Raw genomic sequence first — 24,323 nt, 5'->3', positions numbered from 1 at the left:
TTAAAACAAAGCCATGTTTTTTTAAATATCCCTCCCACAAGAGGTCAGCGCGCGCGCAACGGGCCTTAGTCTCATTTAGGGCTTTTGGATTGGTTACGGAGACCTGCTGGGCGGGTGCGACGGTTTTGATTGACGCGATGTCAGCGATTAATAGAAGGGGTCGCGAGCCACGATTGGCTGGGCGGACCTCGCGGGAGAGGGATCGCTGATTGGCCGCCCGTGCCGCCTTCGGAGCCGCCACAACAGGGAGGAGGTAGGAATTCGGTTACATCTTGGCCGGCGCGCCAGGCTCTCGAGCGCCGAGAGTGCGTTGGCGGCGCGTGGAAAAGGGGGCTCTGGCGAGGAGTCGTGAGGTAGGTGGGGAACCGCTGCGCCTGAACTGGGTGGCTTTTCTCTGCCCGCGTCGCCCGCCGTTTCCTTTCCGCCCCTTCGGTTCCCTGTGCGCTTCCCTCATAACTAGCTCCCCCACCCCACCCGCGCCTGTCTATTAGACCAGGTGTTTCCCTTTTCAAATAAGTTGTCCGCCCCCCATCTTTAAAAACACAGAGCTGTGTCCCCGAGCAAATCAGCGTTTCTGTCTCTTTCTGTCACAGCTTGTGGGCCTCGTGGACGTTCAGTAGGTGAAGTCCCCTCGTCTCCCCACCTGCCCTCTGCTTGGCCGTGAGGTGCAGTAGGGGCTGGGACGCGGAGGTTGGGTTGGCGGAAACATGGCTCAGAACTGTGTTTTTCAGTGTATCGCCTTGGGAAAAATCCAGAGCCGCAGCTGTTTTATCTACTATTAAGGTTTCCCCCCAACTTCTTCATCATCATCATCATCATTATTAGGTATAAACGGCTCACCGTTATGAAATAGCACAATAGTATACAAAAATAAGAATAAAAGTATATGTATAAGAATAAAAGTATAGCAGTGCACAACACCAGAAGGACTAGCACATGGGTAGGCAAACTACCCAAACCTTGAATTGAATGGGTTTGGGAGGGGGCAGTCATAAAAATTGAGGCAGTTAATATTTGAAATTAGGGTGATGTTGCCTATCACCCAGTTATATAAAATGCTCATAAATTAATATTCCTCTAATACTGATCACTTTTGATTATGAATTGGCTCAAAAAAAATGCCACTTTAGCCCATCTTTTGGTTGCTGGCTACCTATGAATTTAGTAGGATTTCAATACCCATAATTCACCACATTAAGCTGATGATTGCCAACTAGTATTTGACATGTGGGGGATGGTTCTGGTGACCTGGTGGGAGGGAAAACTGAGAGCAGTGGTTTGAACTAGCATTGCTGTTCTTGAGTGCAGTGCTTCTTTCACTGGGCAAAATAGACAAAGCCCCTAAAGACCACTGAAGCACAATAAAAAGTGATGGTGATCTTAAAAAGTAGAAATCTTGGGCAGGCAGAAATGAGCAGGTCAGATAGATGGAGTCTTGACTACCAACTCTTGGGGAGTGTAGAATCATTCACCGCTGATTTTCAAATACAGATATCTTTCTATTCTGAAAGCAAACTCTTGTTTGCTTTAAACAAAAGTTTTTGTTTCATAAATTTTAAATTATGACTGTTAGTCACCTTAACTGTGATTTTGAGCAGTTGGAAGAAACAGTAGAACACAGTAGCAATAACTTATGCTGGGGAATGAGACGGTTATTGAATTTGTGCCTTTAAAATGGTGTTAGCCAATGTGCGCTCAAGATGCTGTTGGGCTACAACTTCCATCAGCCCCAGCCAGAATGACTGGTACCAGTCATCAGGAATGATGGGACTTGTAATTCAAGAATACCTGGAGGGCACCACATTGACTACTTGTTATTTAAAAGTTCCATGGTCAGTAATAGCCCTTCCACAAAATTGTGATAACCATGATAGAGGTGTACTTTTCATCCACTGTGAGAACAGGATGTTGAACTAGATGGCCCATTGGCCTGATTCAGCAGGCTCTTATGTTTTTATGTATGTGGGTATTATGTACATGGGCATACCAGACCTAGCACTGGAATAATGTAAAAGTAAAACTTGAGAGCCAAGATACAACCATTTGACTAGAAAAAAATGTTGCTGGTAGGTTGCAGATTAGATGTTGCAAGTTAGACAATAAATAACTTCCCTTGATATATCAGAAGTGGAGTATGCTAAAATACTGGTATCAGACATGATTACTTCGCGGTACTTAACTGTATCTTTTATCTTATTCCTGTTCTTGCATTTTCTCAGAGGGTGAAGTGATCAAACGGATGCTTAAAGCCTCATGGAACTAATTTCACCTGTGTCTCAAAACCAAAGGTATTATTGCAGAAATTTTGATCTCTTTCAATATGAATATGATTTACAGCCTGTCACATGAGGGATCCAAGTCACACGTCAGCAGCATTTCCTATTTGTTCAGGTGTTTTTATGTTTATTTCCTGAGGCCCTGATTCTGACTCAGTCACTATAAAGGCAAATAGAACAGAGTACCCTGAAGAAGTTGAAAAGTATGGATAGCTAAAAATTGTATCACTGCTTGTTAATTATAACAGTTCAGTCCTAAATGTGTCACTGATATTTATTTTATTTTTATTTTTTAAAGTTAGGTTCTGCCCTACCATCTAAGGAACCCAGGACAACATGATATGTTCCAGTAGCTTGGCTTTGTTTATGTGTGTAACAGTCATATGTATCTGGTGCATGTTTATTCCTGATACAGTCATACCTCGCATTAAAGTAGCTTCAGGTTGAGCGTTTTCAGGTTGTGTTCCAGTGACCCGGAAGTAACAGAATGGGTTACTTCTGGGTTTCGCCACTCATGCATGTGCAGACGCTCAAAATGATGTCATGCACAGAAGCGGTGAATCGTAACATGCGCAGACGTGGGTTGCGTTCTGCTCAGGATGCGAACGGGGCTCTGGAACAGATCCCGTTCGCATCCAGAGGTACCACTATAGTTGATATTACTTGCTGGTGTACTCCCTCCTCCTTTCCCCTCTACTACACCAGTTTGCCACTGTTGCTTGGGAAAACCAGAGGTGTGGGCTGTTTTCCTTGAGATAATCATATTGATATTCATTGACTGTGCCACATGTGTTTAAAGCCTTGCATGCACTCGTAGCAGTCCAGAGCTCTCTGCAAGTTAGCTCCCAGCCTGGCAGCATTTCCTGACATGACCATGTGGGCAACTCAGAAATTATTGCTAGTGTGGAAGACAGCATGAGAGCGCTGCACTACTTAAACATAGTGTTTAAAGAAAAATAAAGCTCCCCTCAGGTAACTTGTAATGTAAAATAAGGCAAACACAACCCTCCACCCCACAAAAAAGGAGCAGAATTGTCCAAAGCTTTTTCCTATTGCACTGTTTTTGAGGACCTATTTGATTTCCTCACCCCTTGAATGATTCTTTAAAAAGACTATTCAGCTCAGTCCTAGTATGCCCTGGAGTTTTAAGTTGAGTTTGTGTATGAAACATTCAGCACTGCTTACAACTGGTTTGAATTAAGCTGAAAGTGTTCTGTTTGAAATGGCTTCTTTTGCAAAATATCATAAAAGTAGTTAATGGGTGGTATTCAATTAAGTCAGAGTAAACCAATTGAAATTAATGCACATAACTAATTTAGAGCCATTTCAGGAGGTCTACTCTGCATAAAAGTTAGGTGAATACCACCCACTGCTTTGCAATACATATATTTAAAGAGAATATGAAAAACCTACATTTTCCATCTTAAAGGAGCACACTCCTACCATGTTTAGGGAAACTCTTAATGTTTGATGGATTACTGTGTTTTAATATTTTGTTGGAAGCTGCCCAGTGTGGCTGGGGAAGTCCAGCCAGATGGATGGGGTATAAATAATAAATTATTATTATTATTATTTATTTTGGGAGAATTTGGTAAACTTGTCTTCTGCTTATCTCCAACTGTACCCAAATAAAAAGTAGTAAATTTGTATGTCTTTTCAGAGGTGTTTTGGGGAAAATGGTGCCTTTCAGCTTTCCTGCATCAAAATGTGCACTTTGGAATCCAGCTCCTGTTGGAGAAAGCATTGTCTCTCACCTGTGTTATAGGTATGGCGTCTCATATAGATTAAGAGTTTTTCTTGCCCCGAACTGTTTACTCATCTATCAATAACTCTTCCTCCAACTCTGAATCCAATTGTTATAATACCATGGAGGTCATCTAGTCCAAGTCCTGTTTAATGCAGGATGCAGCAGCAGTATTATTGACAGATGGATGACTACCTGCTGCTTATATACTTCCAGTAAAGGGAAGCCCAGTACCTCCATATGTGGTCTGTTCCATGTTTGAACAATTTTGTACTGTAAGGTAAAGGTAAAGGTACCCCTGCCCGTACGGGCCAGTCTTGACAGACTCTGGGGTTGTGCGCCCATCTCACTCAAGAGGCCAGGGGCCAGCGCTGTCCGGAGACACTTCCGGGTCACGTGGCCAGAGTGACATCGCTGCTCTGGCGAACCAGAGCCGCACACGGAAACGCCGTTTACCTTCCCGCTAGAAAGCGGTCCCTATTTATCTACTTGCACCCGGAGGTGCTTTCGAACTGCTAGGTTGGCAGGCGCTGGGACCGAGCAGCGGGAGCGCACCCCGCCGCAGGGATTCGAACCGCCGACCTTTCGATCGGCAAGTCCTAGGCGCTGAGGCTTTAACCCACAGCGCCACCTGCGTCCCTATAATTTTGTACTGTAGGGAAGCTTTTATTAAAGTTTTGCCAGTAACTGCTTTCCTTCAATTTTACCCATTGGAACAACAAATCATACAACACCCCAAGAAAAGACATTGGGCAAGTACAAATTGTATTTAGGGCGGAGGAAAAGGTGTCCCTAAGAAGCCACAGCTAATACTGTAGTTTGCGCTTTCTGTAATGTGGCACAAGAGTGACATAGTTGATTTTTCTGCCATACATGGATCAAGATAATTTCAGTGAAGTGTAATGGTTTTTTTAAATCAATAAACAACTCAGAACTGATTGACTCAACTATTTTCTATGTAGTAAAATAAATCCAAAATTTGAGCTTGGGAAAATTACTAAAAATAATTACAATGCATCATGGTTGCTTTTGGACTAATAACACATAAATGAACAATTTCAAACCTAAGCAACTTTTTTAAGGTGCTTCTCCAATTTTTACCACATCAATTCTTGCTTTCCTTTTCTTTTTTTTTTTTGTAACATGGATCATTTGTATTTTGTGGCAGTAGTGAATTATTCTTTGAGATAACTATCAGTCTTCGTATACTTAGAAATAGTAAACTCAAGTACTGAAACTTTAATTTGTGTTTCTTCAGAAATCCTAAACTGATAATGCATGAGAAAACACTGCGACTGACCCATCGTCATGCTAGGCAGAGTAGAAGAAAACCCTTCACATGTTTTCTGATTGGAAATCTTGCAGTAGATGAAGGTAGGTATCTTGTTAGAGGCCATTGCCATTCTATTTGACTCAACAAATAAGCCTTACAGCAGTGTGTCCTTATAAGATGATTATTTTGTGAATGATACCAAGGGGTGTAAACATGAGCCTGCCTTACATTGTTGGGCTATTGATCCTTTTAAGCCAGTGGAATCAGCATTGCTTTCTCCAGATGTTGCTGGACTACAACTTCCAATGTCCCTTGCCACTCACAATGTTGGTAATCCAACAATATTGGGGGTGGGGGACCCTCTTGGTTACACATGTTCTATCTAAATATTGTCTCTCCTGACGGGCAATGGCTCTTCAAGGTCTGAGGTGACTTTCCCAACCCTGCTGCTTAAGATCCTTTCAACCAGAGATTACGTTCGACAACTGAGGTTGCACTGTACAGTGATGGCATGTTGATGACTATTTCACTGAACTGTGCATTTTGATGTTTGTGTTACTTTAAGTACATGCAAACCTGTTTACAGTGTTACCTCAATGGTCTACTAGTCTATTGTAACTGGCAGTGACTTTGTAACCTCAGGAAAATATCTTCTGTTCTGCTACCTTATGTCCTTTTAACTGGAAATGTTGAACCAGCAACCTGCTGTATGCAAAGATTGACTATCACTTAAATAAGTCTTCATCAAAATTACAGCTGTCTAATTACTTTGGGCAGGGTTTGTGTGAACCTTGAAATGTGAGTGAGCATCATAGTGCTAGATAAGTCTAACAAACAGTCTTTTTTAAGCCTTGGTGAAATTTGGGATCAGTGAGCCATCTTCATAGAATGTATTCTAACTTGCCTAACTTCTCTGGCACAGATGGTGAAGGTGTATCACTAACAATAGATCGTTTTGATCCGGGTCGTGAAGTAACTGGTGGCTTGGGGAAAATACCAACAGCATCGCTTCCTGGAGATTTTTTGATTCCATGTACTGTTAGTGCTTGGGGATTTTCATCAGGTGATGTCATAGTGCACAATTCTGAAGATTTCAGCTTGGCTTTTAAGGTAAGAAACGTGGGACCCTTATTTTAACACAAAGGTTGTTTATTGAATAGCTGCTGTCTTTCTATGTTAATATCCATTGGCTATTCTCAGTTTGTCCCGGACAGTGGTAGATGCTTAGACATGAAAAGCTGTATCTGGGTGTAGCTTTTTTATTCAGTATAAGTTTGGAAAGGGCGACTGTTTTTCTTTAACATTCCCTTCTGTTTATTTCTGTTTTCACTCTCTCACATCTTTTTCTCTGGAGCACTCTTATAGGAGAGGGGAAATAAAATAATCTCCATATATCACAGCTCTGACCAGCTAAGTTTCTTTTCAGAAGTTTAGATGCCTAGCCTAAAAAGAATGCCATTACTGTTCTTAAACTTTGAACAAACCCTGCTAACATGCTTGTGTCTGAGACTAATCCGGACATAATTTTCCCCTATAGATACTGCAACAGAATTTGAACAGTCAAGATTCTTTGGAACCTTCGAAATTGCTGACTTTAAGAGTTCACATTTATTCCACAGAAGATATGGACAACCTAAACTTTGACTTTCACTGGGCAGCTGTTACATTTGCCAATGCCTTAAAATACACTCCTGTGAATTCTGTTCCAATAATTCCTACAGCTCTTGCTAGAAATCTGAGCAGCCACATGAGCATTACACAAGTTCAGGGTACCTGCAAATGTGGGTATGTTAAGCTTCATTGCTAGTCACTTTGGCAAATTTCAGTTGTCTGTATTGTTTCATTTGGTCTTGGAGTAAGATATACCAATGCATAATTTCTAAGGAGACTTGGAAAATAGCTTCCAGTCTCTTTAAATCATCCAGTATGATTTCCAGGTTTTCTATATAATTGACTAGGGCTAGGGGAGTTTCTTTCTTTTGAATATAATGATCTGGCACTATTTATAGACTCTTTTCATCAGTCACAGCTAAACTGTGCTGTATTACACGGACTCTCTTTTGTATTATTAACTGATGCAACCTTCTACATCTCACTTTAAATTACTGGCCTGGCATGAATGGATTTATTTTTTGTCATGTGGAAGCTGCTGAAAATGCAGCTTAAGACAGTGTCTGTAACACACTAATATTGTCTACTGTGTAAATTGCCTGTTACCCTGTCAACAGTTTGCTGGTCAGTATAGTATGTTGACTGGTATTGAAACTCCACACAGTGGGAAAAATACACTTAATAAGTCACATGAAAAGCAGCTTTTACACATTGTGTCTCCACCTCGCGGAAGACTTCTCAACAGCTCTAGTGTAAGAATTGGCCTACACAGAGGACTCTTAGTTTCTATTGGATTTTGAAATTAAAGCTGGTGCTATACAAACAAGTTCAGTTATTTCTTTCAATTGATATATAAGTCAAAAGTTGAATTTGTGTGCCTACTCTGGTATTAGAAATCAGGTTTTCCTTGACACACATGTCAGAACATACCACCTATAGTTTTGTGTATCATTATAAGAGATGTCTTGTGTGTTAAGTTCTAGTATTACACTGTGAATATAAAATGGTTTTAAGCGCTTCCACAAGACACCGCATTTTCACCAATCCCCTTTCTATCAATTGCAACCCTATGCTGAGGGTCCTTTAAACCCACAGAAGATTGATGGGAGAAGGCACAGGGGGCTTTATTGTGTAGGATGGGTCAGTGAAAATCAGGTGTCCTCCTTTGCAGAAGCACTTTTTCTAGCACAAGGGCACCATTGGATACAACCAATATTTTAAAAGCATTTCACATGCTCTCTGCATCAGTAACATGCCTGATTGTGACCAATGAAAAATGTAATCCTCAGAAGGATTTTATGGGGTTTTTTTAAGGCTAGCTTTTTGTTGACTCAAGTGACTGAGACAGGTTTTCAAACAGTTTGGATTTTTTTTTCTTATTTACAGCTATCTTACAATGGACCAGACCAGAAAACTACTGCTAGTTCTTGAATCTGATCCCAAAGCTTATACTTTGCCACTGATTGGCATGTAAGTATTTAGATGAAGTATGAACCTTTCCTCTGTTTTTCTTTCTTTGAGCTTGGCATTGTCCAGAAAAGCAGAATGTTTTAATATGTACTGCAGAAATATTAATCTTAAACTGGATAACTCAGTTTGAGTAAAATATATATGCTACATGAGAATGCACTGGCTTATAGCATCAAACCTATTTTTTTCTTCCTTTAGTTGGTTGAGCGGAATCTCTCACATCAACAGTCCGCAAGTCTGGACTTGCAGCCTGCACTACTTATTCAACTCTTCAATTCAAGAAAGGTGATAATAATTAAAATGAACTTTTCTCAATAAATGATAAGTACACACAGGTCCCACCACCTGCAAGCTCGCTATCAAAAAATCATTTATCCACATTTAGAGTTATGGCCAGACCTCACTATATGCCCCACAGATTCACTTATCCAAACAACTTACTTCTTTACATCTTGGTTTTTTTGTACTTTGCTGGTCAGTGGCAGCCATTTTGGAGCAGAAACCACAGAGAATGGGTGTGTGACAGAGAGATTAAACAAATCAGAGAGCAGGACAAATCAGGGAGCAGGAGATTGCTTGATTGTCCCAGTCAGATCTAAGTAGATTAATGTAGGAAGAGATAATGTTTAAGATAACCTGACTCAAACCATTCAGAGATGATCAGCAGCACTATCAATTGAGCCTGGGTTGTGAATTGGAAACTGTTGTACCTGCTAGCCCTTATAGCTTCTACAACAGAATTACATGCTCCCCAGAACTAAGTGAGCAATATGATTTTCAGTTAGTGAGCTGGGCAACTTGCTGAAGATATATGAACTGGACTTAGTTTAACAACAAAGCACAATTGCTGAATTATATTTGAAATATGAACTACCCTCTTTGCTTCCTGTTCTTGTAGGTGATCTGATGGCATTTGTTATATTAAGCTTTACCATTTGAATTCAATTTTTTAAAAAATATTTATTTCCTTTGAATTCAGTACATCACATTGCCAAATGATTTTTTTATTTATTGTTTCTGTTTAATGAGTGTATTTTAATTTATTTTCTTCAGGGTACTTTCAGAATCAGGAAGTTTCCTTGTAATTCTTTATTCTCTGACGCATAAAGATCCAGAGTTCTATGAATGCCTTCCTTGTGGTGGACATACTAAACTAGGTTTCCAGCTACTTACAAGCAAAGAAACATTACGTTGCTTCAAAGTAAGTTGCTTGATTTCCCTACTTAAGTTGGCTGTGCAGCTACAAGGGGGTGCTTGTCAACGGTTGTTTATCACAGGGGCAAAGTTGGCCCAGCAAGCCATTCCTGACTAACCATTCCCCATCCCTGAAGTCATATGTGATGTCAGGTGTAGGCCAGGTACTGGCATGGCTTTAAAGCAACAATCAGGAGTTTATAGTGAGAACAGCTTCAGAGGACTAAGAAACAAATAAGTACTCCAATATCTCTGCCCATGCTTTTTGTTCAGGACTGTGAATGTGGTAAGCTTGTTCTAGCAGGCAGATTCCCTTTGGGAATTATTGCTCATTTCTCTGTGTGCCAAAATACTTGTGTACACTAGATCTGGTGCTATAGCTGAGGATTTGCTGTATCCAATGATCCTCTACCTCAGTGGTTCTCAATCAGCTAAGTACTGTGTACCCCCTGTTTTTCAGAAGCCAAGGCATGGACCCCCTACTTTTGAAAATGTTGTCCCAGCACCAACATGTCCCAGAAGACCAAACATGTGTCTTCTAGGCTGTGCTCCCATGTGAGTCGCATGACCCATGTAAGAGCACAGTCCCCAAATGGGATGTCCTGGATAGTTGATGGGTATGTGCCACAGATGTCCGCAGACCACCAATTAGAAACCACTGCTCTAGCTCTTAACCTCTACTAAGTACCTGCCTGTTTAACATTAATCTTTACTCCAGTCCAGGGTCCCCTGAATATAAAAACTCACAGGAAGCAAGAAGGTAGCACCAGCACTAGGGTTTGTTTGAAGAGTTCTTACATGACTTTGGTTAGGATAAGTTGTGTGGTAATTGTTAAATGGAGCTTACTGACTACATCTACTTCATTTCAGAACGTGGAGCCATCAGATAAATACCATATTCAATTTGAACTAAGTTCAGAAAATAAAAATGCAGAAGTGGAGTTCTTCAGTAAAATTTCAAAGAATGTTTCCTTTAGCAGGTGAGACCTTTTTCAAATACTTATGCATTTAATCAGACATTTTTGATTTTTATTTTGCAATCAAAACATTTTCTATGTAATACAAAACTCAAAACTTGATTTTAATATTTTTTTTTTTAGCCCATCACAAGGTTCCTCAGCTAGTAAACTTTCTGTTAGTGATCATGACTCTGGTGTGGAAGAGGATGCATCCCCAAGACCATTTCCCCGTCCTCACCCAGTGAGTCAGCAGGTATCTCCAAGATTTAGTATCTTCAAGTTTTTAGAGAAAATATCAGTACCTTTGTGTAGTTGGTAGGAATTCTTAAGCACTCAGCTTCTGCATCAGTGCTGCCGGGATAGTTGTATTCCATGCTCTTACCACCAGGTTGTGCTGTGGTGCTGTTAACCCTTTATTGCTGCAAGTACATGTTTCAGATTAACCTTATAAAGAAACCTCTTAAGGAGACTTCATATTCTACTGTGGGAAGCATGTAGGCCAAATAAACCAGCTGACCCATAGCCCCATTGTTTGACTTAATTTACTAGGGAGGTCCTCTAAAAGCACATTGAAGGAGGGAGAAGAAATAATGGTTGAGCTGTACAGATGGGCTTCTTAAGAATGCAAATGTTGATTGCCTTCAATTTTTCTGCTTCCTAAGCTAAAGATGGAACCAATGATTGTCTCTTGATGTAGACAATAACTGTGCTGGTAGTGTTTTTATAGAGAGACTTCTATGCACTTTGACAAAATAGAAACAGTGTTTTTCTGCAATAGCTTTTTCTTTCCATTTGAAACACTTGCACCTGTGCATCTGCCTACAGTACATGTATAGTATCAATATTTGAGGTTCTATTAACATGGCACAAGGACTCCTATTTTGGCAGGACTTGGGATAATATCTTATTAAAGGTCTCCTGGTAGAAGGAGGTTTCCTTTACAATGGGGTATGACTTACATAGTGATGTCTGCTTTCTCTTTCTCCATAGTGTAGTGGAAGCTGCTACAACAGTTTCTCAGGTGGGGGAGGAACATTCCAATTAAATTGGTAACATAAGAAATGTATAGATCAACACGTATTTTAAGTTTATATTGTCCTCGTTTCCAGATGACAGAGATCCAGCCTTCGGTTCCTGAACTGTCTATTGTGTTTGATGGCATCTCTACAGAATCTATGTCAACATCCAAAAATGTCATGGTGATGGATAAAAAACCCCAACCTTCATTGGGACATCAACCTGCTAAGATGGCATGTTCCATAGGGCATCCACCCCACCAACTTCAGAGCTGTGATTCTGGGAAACAAAGCTTGGGTTTCTGTGCCCGAGAGCCTTCTCCAAGGCAGTTACCAAACCAGATAAAGCAGAGAAATTCAGTTTTAAAATCTTCCAATGGAAAGAAACCTCCACTACAACAGCAGTCCAACTGTGGTGTAGTTGGATCTCAAGCGAGAAAGAGCTCTGGGTCTTCTTCCTCTTCTTCTCCTTCAACTCCTTGTAGCGGGTTCTCTCCCAACACCTCTTCCCACCAGCTTGGAACACCAGAACAACATTTGGCAAATAATGAGCCTACACAAAGCAAAGGAGAGCTTCCTTTTAATGGACCCTCAGGATCTAACTCTAAACAATCTCATTTAGTTTCCCAGCCTTCCTGGCACAGCTGTGCTTTGTCATCTCCACACATGAGAAGACCCATGGAACTTCGGATACCATCTCAGAGCTCACCTTGCTGTCCCCATTGTGTCTGCAGCTGCCAGTTACGTGACCATATGCAATACAGTCCAACAAATGTTTGGCAAGGGATGTCTACAGTGGGTTCCGGTCACACACCTGAAATCCAGTCAAGTAGTTCCCAGGAGAGTACACAATTAATGTTTCATCAAAATACAGAATATATAGATGCTTGCTGCAACCCAGTGTGTCCCACAAGTAGCCCTATGAACCTTGGCCATCATGGGATAGTGGGGAAGTTTTGCCCCCATAATGATGACATGTCAGCTACAGTAAAGAGTTCTTCAGACCCTGGCAGTGCACAATCACATGCAATGTATCCGGCTTGTGTGCACACTCATGCATCAAAGTTGGGACCCAATAATGGAATAATGAACTTACCTTCAGATGTTTACAAAATTCTTGCTGAACAAGATAAGCAGATCAAACTGCTACAAGCTCAGGTTTGTTGGGTTAAATCTATTGTGTACGTGCTTAGAAATTACTAGGTTCATCACAGGAACATGGTCTTTACACTCATGGTACTTATGATATTATCAGATTACAGCTTTGGTCTTGTGTACTTGTCTGTTAATAAGTGGCCTCTTCAGAGCCTAGTAGAAATATGTAGTGGGTTAATACAATGTCTTTTAACAGTTTCACATAGCTCGTTAGCTATGCTTTCAGAATTAAGCTGGCTGGTTTACTAGTCAATTTAGTGAGCCATTAAGTTGTTTGGAATTAAGTTCAGTGCAGAATAGAAACCACCTAGGTTTTAATTAATGAAACTCAACTGTTTTAATAGCAATATGTGATTTTCTCCGTTCTACAGTTAGCAGTGTTGCATTTTTATATAAAGAGGACTTAAAGATGCTGCCTTTAATCATCTTAAAGAAAGAATAGTTCTGTATTCATAAGAGACAAATTGATATGACAGTGATATTTACTAATTACTTCTCCCACTTTTATTATCTTGGCAGTATAATTAACACTGATCTTACATGGTTACAGATTCAGCGGCTTTTAGAAGCACAAACTCTTCAGCCCTGTTCAACCAAAACTATAGCAAACAGTAGCATACAGTCTGAGAAGCAACTAGAATTTGTTGCCATGGAAACCCAATCATCCACAGGGTTACACATGAAGAAAAGTGTCAGCATTGCAGTGAGCACAGGTATTGGTTTATTGTACACCTTATTGAAGTTACACTGGTATAACTCAGCAGTGGGAAAATACCTGACATGGGCGCCATTTTAGCTGTTCAGAGTCTACTCTGCTGTCTTCCTATTTGATCCAGTAGTGTTGTGCTGTCTTCCTATTTGATCCACTCTGCTAACAAACTTGGGTCCTGTACCCAGACTGTTGTATCATGGTAGATTCCAATACAGTATAGTATGACTGAGAACTGAATATTAATTGCTTGAAAGACTGTAAATTTTGTGGAATAATTAATGTGATTGAGTTGGTTTGCTCACAGCAGTGTTCAAATGTTAACGTGGGGGTTTTTTTTAGTGCAGTGGATCTTGTCTTGCTAAAGTGAAGTTACTAATGTGATCGTCGCAGCCTCAAATCACACTTCAGTGTGTTGTGACTTCAACTACTTTTGTTTTGATGGCTGCAGCTAGAGTCCAAAACTGGTATTATCAAGATTACCAAATTTGTATGAAATGCACAAGCTCATCATGTTGTGAAACTGCCCATGAGAGGACTGCTAATATTTGTCATTTTCAGTTACTTAAACACTGAGTGTCACATTAACGAACTGCTAGTAATTGCAACAAGCTGTACCAGTGATTTGCTATAACGCATGAAGTTGATGGACATCTGGGACTGGGATAGAATACACAATACATGCAGAGACAGAGAGTGGTGCCACCAGCCTAGCTAAATTCAACCAAGGCTTTCTTCCTGTTTTACTTTAGGTGCTAGCTTGATGTGGAATGCTACTTTGGAAAATAAAAATGAGCATGTGAAACAAGATGATGTTGAAATATCCAATGAAGACATCAATATTTCTATGAACACTGAGAAGAACAGGAGTCAAGCAAGCATTGCCTCTTCATTAAATGCTGTTGACCTACCCAGTTTTGTGGATAGTATTCATCTTGTAGAAGGAGCTAGTCAACCCTCTGGACTCCGGTAAAAAAACAACCCTCGTTTAAATTCCCCATACTTTAATAACCTACATATACTATGTTGTGTGAAACCCATCTGATCTTTCAGGAGTACACTGGTGGAGGCATACAGTTCCACATTGGTTTGCCTCAGTTCCCTCCCTTTGCCTTCAATAATGCATATTTGTAGAAGAAGTTGACCACAGTTGGCAGCCTTGTTTGCCTGAGCTGAAGTAGTTTGTATTATTCACTTAAGTTCAGTAATCTCTCATTCATGATTGTTTTGTTGTACATCTGCATTTCTCTGCTCAGCCTCAGAACAAGAAAATGAGTGAATTTTGTGAGAAAAATAAATTTTGAATAAATATGATGGTAAGATTAGATATTTAAGACCTAGATAAAAATATTCAAAGTTAGGGACAAAACATCGGAAAAGTGTACAATAAGAATGGAAATAAGGTGATAAATTGCTGGTTAAAGTTTTATAAATTGGGAAAGTAGGAGCGAGAGACGTGAGGAAGTCCAAAAAATGAAGAAAAGTTGGTTAATGTATGATGCTAAATTTTATGTTTGTTTTTCTTTTTCTGTTTCTTTTTTGCTATGCTGTCTTTCTTCTCTATTGCTATAAAAAAACTCTTAATAAAAATTTCTTTTAAAAAAAACAGAACAAGCCATTTTATGTGTGTTTGTCACCTGTCAGAACTAAAATGTTAATTCTAAGAATTTGGGTTGGTTTCAAAAAGGCTATTTTCATCCCCCCCCCCAAAAAAGTGAGTCTAATTGACTTTGTATTATGTTCACTGTTTTAAATAAACAGTATAGCAGCTAAAACCATGTAGAACACTGACTGTAGCAATGAATTAATCAGCAAAGATTCTACAATATATCTACAGCCACTCAAAGTTGTGCATCTTTAGCAGATGTTTTCCTCCTATATGACCAGATACTGCAGACAACTTGCTTGAAATGCTAATGACTGAGTTAAGTGGCAGCTACAATGCAGCAGCCCCATTAATCAACCCTAACTTCACTTTTCATGGGTAAAAATAGATTGCTTATTTGTGGAGGCGATTACTTAAAAAAAAAAGCATGCCTGCCTCACTGCAACTTCATGTGCAGCTTTACTAATGACTAGGATCTCAAACTATAGAAACAAGTCATGGGCATACAGAACTTACTTTAATCAAGCAAGCAATCTCTTGATGAAGCTTGCATCCCAGTTGCTAAAAGTGATTTTTCACATATTGAGCTTTCAAAATTTTTCTGAGTGATGAAAAATCACTTCTCTGGCAGTAACTGATAACCTGTAATGACAGTACATGATTTAATCTTATCTCTTTCAACATACACAATTGATTACTTTAAGCTGCATTATTTGAATACCATTAATACCTATGTTGCTCTTCGGGTCATTTGATGATCTAGCAGGCATTTTGGCATTAATTATCCATCTTTCTAGCCTTAGCTGTTAAAATAGCAATTCTTGTTGTGATCTGCAAATATGCATTAAGTCTTATTTAATTAAGGGACTCTGCATAATTCTTTACTGTGCAGTAAATGTACAGGTGTTGTTAACTTGGTTGTTTGGTCGAAACTTACTCCATCAAGGAAGTGCTTGAGGTTTGGGAATGACAAGAGTATACTTAAGCGGCATACTTTTTTTCCTCTATTATTGAAGTTATTCCAACTTGCTGTGTAGAATATGGTTGAATACTCATCGTAATACAGCTTTTGCATTTTGCCATGGCATTGCTGATAATGACATCCCATTTTATAGCCTTCACACTAGTATTGACCCACTTTCCCACTTCTGTTCAAAATCAACTCATTTGAATCTTCTCTACTAATTCACTATTCTCTGCTTCTAGTAGTGGACCAGATGCTGACTCAGGACTTCCCCCAATTTCATCAATGAATGAAAGTGTTAGCATGTGCATGCAGACCAGCCCATCAGAGAGAGCTGACAGTCATTTGGTAGCAGTTAATGAACAAAATATTGAGCATGTTATCACTTACCTTCCAAATGCCCCACCAGATGACCAGAAGTTTTACCAGGATATATTGGTAAGTTATTTCAATGTATCATTCCTTAACCCAATGCTCCTTAGTGGTATTAACAGAGAAGCTACCAGGCTTTATTTTTTTAAAAAATGCAGTTTTTATAAAACAGATTTGTGTTGTCCAACTGTTTATTGAGCCTTCATGTTTCATTTTACAGTCCATAGTAGGCATTTCTGATATTTTGCATGCCAGAATAGTTTTTCAAGATGTAATTCGTGTATCTTTTAATTCAAATAGTATGTGGCACAACAATAATTTAAGATTGCAATGACTGGGGGTGATATCTAAGTTGTACTTTCCGACTCTGAGTATGACTTAGTCAGATGTCACTCTGAGTATCTAAAATGAAGTTTCATTATGAAAAAAGTTCTGATCTTCTGTGAATATTTGATTGGCCTTGACATACAAAACTATTCCCTAGCATGCTAAGTATGAGACTGCTAATATCCTATAGCTTTGATTAGCGTTTTCGACAGTTCTCTGTACCTTCCTTTCTACGTTTCCTTAGGGTCAAGTGAACCACTTCTTGAAGGAATCGTCTGAAGAAAACAGTTCCTCAGTACAAAAGGACATTACCAGCAGTGAATGTACCACAGCTTCAAAAATGAACAAAACAGAAAGAAGAGGCTCAGTCAATCCTGATCCACTCCTAAGTGATAAAGATATTGTTCTGAATGCAACCTTGAAACAACTGAGGAACCTTGGAGTAAAATTTGACTCTCCTGACAAGATGATGAACAGTGCACACAAAGTAGAGAATGCCAGGTAGAAAGATTGCTCTAAATAAAGAACAAAAAGTCTGACTGAGCTTATAAATGTTTTCATCCCTTTAAAGCGGGGATGGGAATCGGATATTCTTCAACAGTACAGTCAGTGTTCAGAGATGATGGGAGTTGTAGACGACATCATCTGGAGGGCTTCCCATACTCCAAAGGGCCAAAAATAATGACTTTTGTGGGTAGGGATGGATAGATCAGTCAATTCATGTTGGTGTCCTTTTCGTGCTTGTCATTTTCACATGTGTATGTTCAGAGGTCTATTCAGGCTCAATCCCACAATAATCTAAAATCGTTTTAATCTACATGAAGATTTTGGTTTTTCTCTTTCTAAATATGCATTTCTAAGTGCATTGTATCCTAAAATATGCATTGATACACTTATGTATCATGTAACTCAGCATTTAGGCAAGAACATAATCTAAAGCAGGAGAGAGAAACCCTTCCACCTGTCAAAGTTGACCTATGTGCGAGGGGTCTGCTTCACCAATCCCAGTCCTGCTCAGAGTGGACCCATTAAAGTTAGTAACTTAATAACATGAGTGACTTAGGTTCATTAATTTGAATGCTTCTACTCTGTGTAGGATTAGCATTGGATATAAGCATTGGCAGTTTGAATTGGCATGCAGTCTGTTTCCAAAGGACCCAAAAAGCATTTATCAATGTTGTCTGAGTTAGTAAGCCATAGTTAGCAGCTACTATATCTGTAGGTCAGAACTAGGCTTCCAAAGACTGACTTGTCAATCTAAGCTTTAAATACTGTCCTCAGCTCCTTAGCTAGTAGGATGGCCTGTCTTTAAAAGTACATTGACATTTTGTGACCTGATGGCTACAATTAGATAGAATAAGGTACACCCTGTATACTTACTTGCATCAAGTTAAAATAACTTGTTTTTCTTTGTTTTCTTCTAGCATATTGGCCTGTATTAATCCTGAAGCGGTAGTCCCAGGTCTAAACTACATCTCTTTTGCTAATGTTGGCATGAGTGGCTTAACTCCCAATGGAGTAGATCTGAGTATGGAAGCAAATGCTATTGCACTCAAGTACCTAAGTGAAAGTCAACTGTCACAGCTTTCTCTGAGTCACACAAGCCAAAAAAAATCTATGGCTTCATCTGTACAGACTCTCTTGCACACTAATACTGATAAGACTTTGGTGGGCTTTGGCTTAATTTCCCCAAGCAATATGTCATTTGCAACCAAGAAGTACATGAAAAGGTATGGACTATTGCAAAGCAGTGATGGCAGTGATGATGAAGAGGAAGAACAGACTGACTACAGTAGAGGAAAAAACATAAAACCGGTTCTGCAACTCAATTTAAACCCTATTTTAGATGGCTTTAGCTGCCAGAAAGACCCCTACGAAAGAGGAAGTGAGAGACTTTCTGTTAATCCAGCACATCATGAATCTGAACTATCTAGTACTCATCTGTCTAATCCAGAGGGCCCCATATTAAGAAATGTTACAAATGCAGTCATTCCACTTCGAATCCTTCACCAGTCAGATGAGAGTTCGTATCCATTTTTTAAAGACATGAACTCCCAAATGAAACTTGTACCTGGAAAAGCAGAGTTTACTCAGCATCCGGACAAAGAGAATCTAGATAATCAAATTGTATCTGAAACACATCAAGCTCCTATTGTTGATAATTTAAAGCAAATGGACAACATGAATTCAGTGGGTACTTTCCTTGATGTACAAAAACTCAGACAGTTACCCAAGTTATTTTAACCTGTCTGATTTATTGGCAACCAACTCTTTGCAGGACTTTTCAATACAAGTTGAACCAGTTTTCTGTAATTCAATTTAATCAAGAAGCCACCAACTCTTTTCAAGTGGTTTTGACAACAAACTAAATGAGAGGAAAGGGTTCAGTGTGTGCCTGGTGTGATGGCTTGACTGTTATCTCAAATATAAATATTTGCACCTTTTATGTTTTTTTATGTGTCTTTATACTCTTAAAGGTCAGCAAATATATATCTAATGGGACATACTTTTTAAAACATATGTATGAATTTTGTAAAATGGACTTTGGCAACTTAATCAATGCTGAAGTGGAAAGGGGGTTTAGGATGAGATTATTTTGGTTACTCAGTTTAAAGCATTAACCTTTTTTGAGTCCATTCAAGCATTGGAGTAATGCACTTCATTAGACAGCCCCGATTCTTACACAAATGTGAAATAAAATTTCATAATGTTTACTATGATCATGAAACAAAAACAAGGTCAGCCAATGTCATCCTTATCTTTTTTTGTCTTGTAGTATGAACATGAAGAACAAATGCTGGATAAATTGCTGAACTGTTTATCTATTATTTGTGTTTGAAATCATTAACATTTTTTGAATGTCTAAATAAAATGTACTTGACACTTGTAATATGCAGACTTGTTATACTCAGGGTTTTTAAAAATTAAATTTGGTTTATTTTATTTCTGTGTGTGTTACCATCATTATCTTCCATGAAGGCCTTCAGGTCCTTTAGCCTGTTTTACATTGTTTTTTCCAATAAAAAATTTGGAATGATATCCATCATTATTGCACAGTGATGTCCCTCACTTCATAATATTTTTGCTGGTATATGCAGAGTGGGGACTGCTGAATGTGGTGGGGAAATCCATTATATTAGCTTAGCAGAAGTTACATACGACTCTTGGTAATTGCCTAAAACAGGGTTCTCAAACTTTCCTAGGGCCACTTGAGAAAGCTGAAAATTACTGAAGCCCACTAGGCACAAATTGGCAATGCAGGGCCAGAACAAGCTACAAAATTTAGGTGGAGTTTGACATACAGTGGTACCTCTGGTTACAAACTTAATTTGTTCTGGAGGTCCGTTCTTAACCTGAGGTACCACTTTAGCTAATGGGGCCTCCTGCTGCCACTGCGCGATTTCTGTTCTCATCCTAGAGGAAAAGTTCTTAACCCAAGGTCCTACTTCTGGGTTAGCAGAGTCTGTAACTCGAAGTGTTTGTAACCCAAGGTACCACTGTAATTAGCTGTCAACTATTGATATCCAGTCCCTCTTTGGAAATTGCTGAATTCTTTACCACAGCAATTTCCCTTTAGCAGGAAGTTCCATACTTCAGCTTTCCTCAAGCTAAATACAGTACAGACATTGGCTGCAGAGGTATAACTCCCCCCCCCCTTTTCTGCAAAATATGTTCCATAAGCTTTACCCCACCACCACATCTTCGTCTTTTACTGTTCCTTTTCTTCGTGCACTTTTCACATTCATTTTTCTCCTATGGCAACTTAATTCTCATCTCCTTCCTCTGTATTCCCCCATATTTAAAATATTTATTTTATGTGACAGTGGAGAAATACCTTATCTAAGGTATTGTGTAAAAAGAACCTTCTTTTTTTCTAATTTCTTTCGCTACTACCTCTGGCCCTGCTATTCCAAGTTGTGTTCCATAGTGCAAAAAAGTGAGGTTGCCCCTTTGGTATGGGTAGCATGGATGTGAAAAGGACTGAAGTCTCTAGCAACAACATTTATGCACCTGAGATTCAGCCCTATTATGGCTGAGACTGGAATATTGATGCATGAGACAGTCGTCTATGGTTGAGGCATGTGAGAGATGCTTTTTCCATTGAGACTGCTGCTGTTTGCCATCTGTTCTGGCACTGAGATTTCCTGTTCCTCTGCCCCAATCTGTGCTGTTCTTAGATGCCTCATTGCCTTTTTCTTGCATATTTCCTGTGTCCCAAGAAATGTGTAGCAAGTGTTTTGAAGAGTGCAATGGGAGCTTGAAGACCCTGCCAAAGGGAAGTTTTGAATGGATGGGCGAGGTATAAATAATAAATTATTATTAAGATGCCAAGTGTTTAACCACTGATTAATAAGCTTAGAATTGCATTGATTATTCTATCATGGCTTCTTGTAGATATGCTGACAGACCCCCACTCTGCCTCTGCATCTTAAAGCTGAAATATTACTGCATACTGTACCAGGTCACAATTATGGTGAACTTCAAGTCACCATGTGCCAGCTGGTTCCTTCTGTATAACAAGATATATTGCAGCTCAAGGCGGTGAGTGCCCAAATGTGACTTTTCAGGGACAAGGCTGCAGCACTCTGCACATGCTCGGAGCACTACTTTTACCCACTGTGGCGAGGTCATACGGGAGCGCAGACACCCCTCCGGCCTAAATGGAGCTCTCTTAGGATCTTGTGCCGGGTTAAGGAGGGCGAGACGTGACTCTTAATTCATCCCCATCCCGCGATCGCGTCCCTCTGCCGCCTTCGTTTTCTCTCCTCTCTGGCCAGAGGAAGTGGCGCTCGTGTTTCCCGGATGCAGCGTGCAGGACAGGCCTGGCGGACAAGTCGTGACTGCTCTGGGGCTGATCTTCCTGGCTTCCCAGCAGCGTCGTGAGCGGCCTCCCTGGGGAGGAGGAAGCTCTTCCTCGGTCTCCTTCCTCCGATCTTGGAGCCTGGGTTAGAGACGTCAGGCGGCGGCTGAGTCCCCTTGAAGCAGCATCATTAGGGAAATCCTCGCGTCTAAGGGAAGCGGGCCTAATCTGCTGATCGGGCTCTTTGTATTTGCCTGGATCACGAAGCCCTAGTTCCCCCTTGATGTCCGGATGACTGACAGACCGACTCCCGGGTTTAACATTTGCTCATCGCTACTCCGTCTTCCAGTCTCTCCCCTTTCGGTCAGCCACTTTCAGAAAGATAAGAAGCGCGATAGAAGTGGGAGGAGAGATTGCTGGCTTGTTTTTGTTCTCATTACAGTGGTACCTCGGGTTACATACGCTTCAGGTTACAGACCCCGCTAACCCAGAAATAGTGCTTCAGGTTAAGAACTTTGCTTCAGGATGAGAACAGAAATCGTGCTCCGGTGGCGCAGCGGCAGCAAGAGGCCCCATTAGCTAAAGTGGTGCTTCAGGTTAAGAACAGTCCTCCGGAACGAATTAAGTACTTAACCCGAGGTGCCACTGTATTATTATATCATCATAGAATTGTAGAGTTGGGAAGGGACCACGAGGGACATCTAGTCCAACCCCTCAATACAGGAATCATTTGCCCGATGTGGGGCTTGAACCCACGACTCTGACATTAAGAGTCTCATGCTCTATCAACTGAGCTATCCAATCCAATGTTTTGTAATTTTATGTTGTGAAAGATCTCTTAATGTCTGAGATCTACAACAACACCTGATAAAAACATGATAGCAAAGTTGGGGCCCGGCGTGCTTCCCTGGGGAGCATTTCCAAAACGAGGGGCTACCGCAGAGAAGGCCATAAAAACCACGCATTATAGCATAAGCTTTAGTGGACTGAGCGCAGCTGATCTGATGAAGTGGACTGGACTCCACCAAGCCTTATGTCACAACCAATGCGCTCGTCTTTAAGGTGCCACAATAATCTCCATTGTTTTTTGCGGCAGGAGACTATCCCGCTAGAAGCTGGAAAGTAATATATGTTGTATTAAGAAGGACAATGGATGCTTTCAAGCCAATCTGGCTGAAAGCATATTTATTACGGGGCAGACGACCATTCTTTTAAGGCTGCTACCACTTTCAGGTTTAATTTTCATGGGGGACCCAGTCGGAATCGGATTCACAGGACAAGGGCGCCTCTAGATTCGCAGCATAGCGCCTGTAGTTGGTGTGTAGTGTGGACGTAAATAAAAGGCCAAGAGGTTGTATTTCATGCGGTGGAACTCTTCTAAACTGATTCGTCTGAGTGTAAACAGCATGATGATTTCAAATACATCACGCAGAACAGTCTCCTAAAACTATCAGCCTTGCCTTCCTGAGTCGCATCGTGTAGTCCAAAATAGTCTGAGGAGAGCAGGCTGAAGCCAGCTCCCCAAAGCTAAGTGGCAGAACACAAAGTAAGTCGTCTCCTGCTCCTGCATCGTCCTCTACCCGCTCACCCCGATTCCTGGACTGATTTAAAGAGCCCTTGTTCTGCAAAGGAGCTGCGGCAGCCTTAAAAAGACACCTTGAGCGCATCCCTAAGATGTCAACGCCTATTAATGACCCCCGGAGTCACTTCCACTTTCCATCCTTTTATTTCAAGGCAGCTGGGACGGGAATGCTATATCTGCATCAATCCCGAAGGGAGGTAATTACTCCGCAGTAGTTAACCGGGAGTACACTTAAACGGCTTCCCACCGATTTGAGATAAATGCACCGACACAAAAGGGCTTCCATGTATTCCAGATTAACTGTAGCTGCTTTTCGCCTAGTTCGATGCAAATGAGAACGCGCCTTGCACACCTACGACTCTATTGAAAGGAGAGGAAATTTGGTTTGGAAATGTGACATTTACTGCTCATCGATGCTCTGTTGAAATGAATGGGACTCACATCCTGCTAATATGTGCTTAGGATCCGAGAGGATAGACGGGAATAAAAAGGCTCTATTTGTTTTTCTTCCATCCATCAGCGCCTCTGAACTTTATGGATCTTAGCTCCGCCAACACAATTCTGCATCTATCTCCAGTGATCGTTCTGAGTCCTTTCCCCAACCGAGCGCCTTAATGCCCCCCCCCCGGAATATTAGCCCATCTTCTTCCCATGAAAAGGTTACATATTTGACGGGTTATTAAAACATAACCATAACTGCGCACTTCAATGGGCTTTTATTCCTAAATAGCACCCCCACCTCTGATTTCCTTAATTGCCCCCACTTCCCTCCGTCGAATATTAAATTAAACCAGCAAATATCGCTAGTTTATGCCCACACATTTTATTTATTTCTTTATTTATTGGCTAGGGAAGGATTTTTTTATATCCCTTCCCTTTGTTTACCCAGTTGTACCAGACATGCTGCTCCTCTCTGCCATTTAGTTACACGCTCGCACACTTCTCCCCCTTTTCAATATCTCGATCCATTTTATTTTGGCTCATTAAATTAAATTAAGAGCCGAGTAGGTGTTCCATATTTAATACCGGGTGTGCGGTGGAGGCGGGTGGGCGGGTGAAGGGGGGCACGCAGAGGAAGCCGGTGGAGGAGAATCGTAACCACCAAGAAAGCTGAAAGAAAAGATCGTTATTCAAATGTGGGCAGTCCTGGCGAATATTTTATTCCTCCTCTTCCCTCCCACGTTTTTTTCCCCTCTGTCTCTTTTTAAAGCGCATCTGAACGCGCGCCCCTGCGCGCGAGCACGCACACACCCGTCTAAAAAAG

The 24,323-nt window shown here is 40.6% G+C and overlaps 1 protein-coding gene across 5 annotated transcripts; it reads left to right on the top strand.

The window, feature by feature from the left end:
• Window positions 1-88: 88 nt before the first annotated feature.
• STIL (STIL centriolar assembly protein) lies at window positions 89-19,713 on the top strand. 5 transcript variants are annotated; one of them, XM_083742330.1, is made up of 17 exons: window positions 89-253; window positions 2,220-2,288; window positions 3,937-4,041; window positions 5,279-5,394; window positions 6,216-6,403; window positions 6,831-7,078; window positions 8,291-8,374; window positions 8,573-8,659; window positions 9,428-9,575; window positions 10,439-10,548; window positions 10,669-10,768; window positions 11,637-12,701; window positions 13,249-13,411; window positions 14,160-14,376; window positions 16,220-16,415; window positions 16,921-17,177; window positions 18,101-19,713. In XM_083742330.1, the coding sequence occupies exons 2-17, from the start codon at window positions 2,254-2,256 to the stop codon at window positions 18,918-18,920; spliced, it is 3,939 nt and encodes a 1,312-aa protein (XP_083598456.1). In that variant the 5' UTR covers window positions 89-253; window positions 2,220-2,253; the 3' UTR covers window positions 18,921-19,713. The 5 variants fall into 5 exon arrangements, with proteins under 5 accessions (XP_083598456.1, XP_083598455.1, XP_083598453.1 ...); XM_083742329.1 differs by having other exon boundaries at window positions 89-353; XM_083742327.1 differs by having other exon boundaries at window positions 90-253; window positions 10,669-10,780.
• Window positions 19,714-24,323: the final 4,610 nt, after the last annotated feature.

This window comes from Podarcis gaigeae, assembly GCF_964106915.1.
Source record: "Podarcis gaigeae genome assembly, chromosome: 6".
Taxonomy (NCBI): Eukaryota; Metazoa; Chordata; class Lepidosauria; order Squamata; family Lacertidae; genus Podarcis; species Podarcis gaigeae.
This window is presented reverse-complemented; position numbering and strand designations above follow the sequence as displayed.

Excerpts from the sequence above, each read along its gene's own strand:
- STIL (XM_083742327.1), top strand. The coding sequence starts at position 2,254 with ATGGAACTAATTTCACCTGTGTCTCAAAACCAAAG. Across the intron at positions 12,702-13,248 it reads TCAAACTGCTACAAGCTCAG|ATTCAGCGGCTTTTAGAAGC; the intron begins GTTTGTTGGGTT and ends ACATGGTTACAG. Across the intron at positions 14,377-16,219 it reads AGTCAACCCTCTGGACTCCG|TAGTGGACCAGATGCTGACT; the intron begins GTAAAAAAACAA and ends CTCTGCTTCTAG.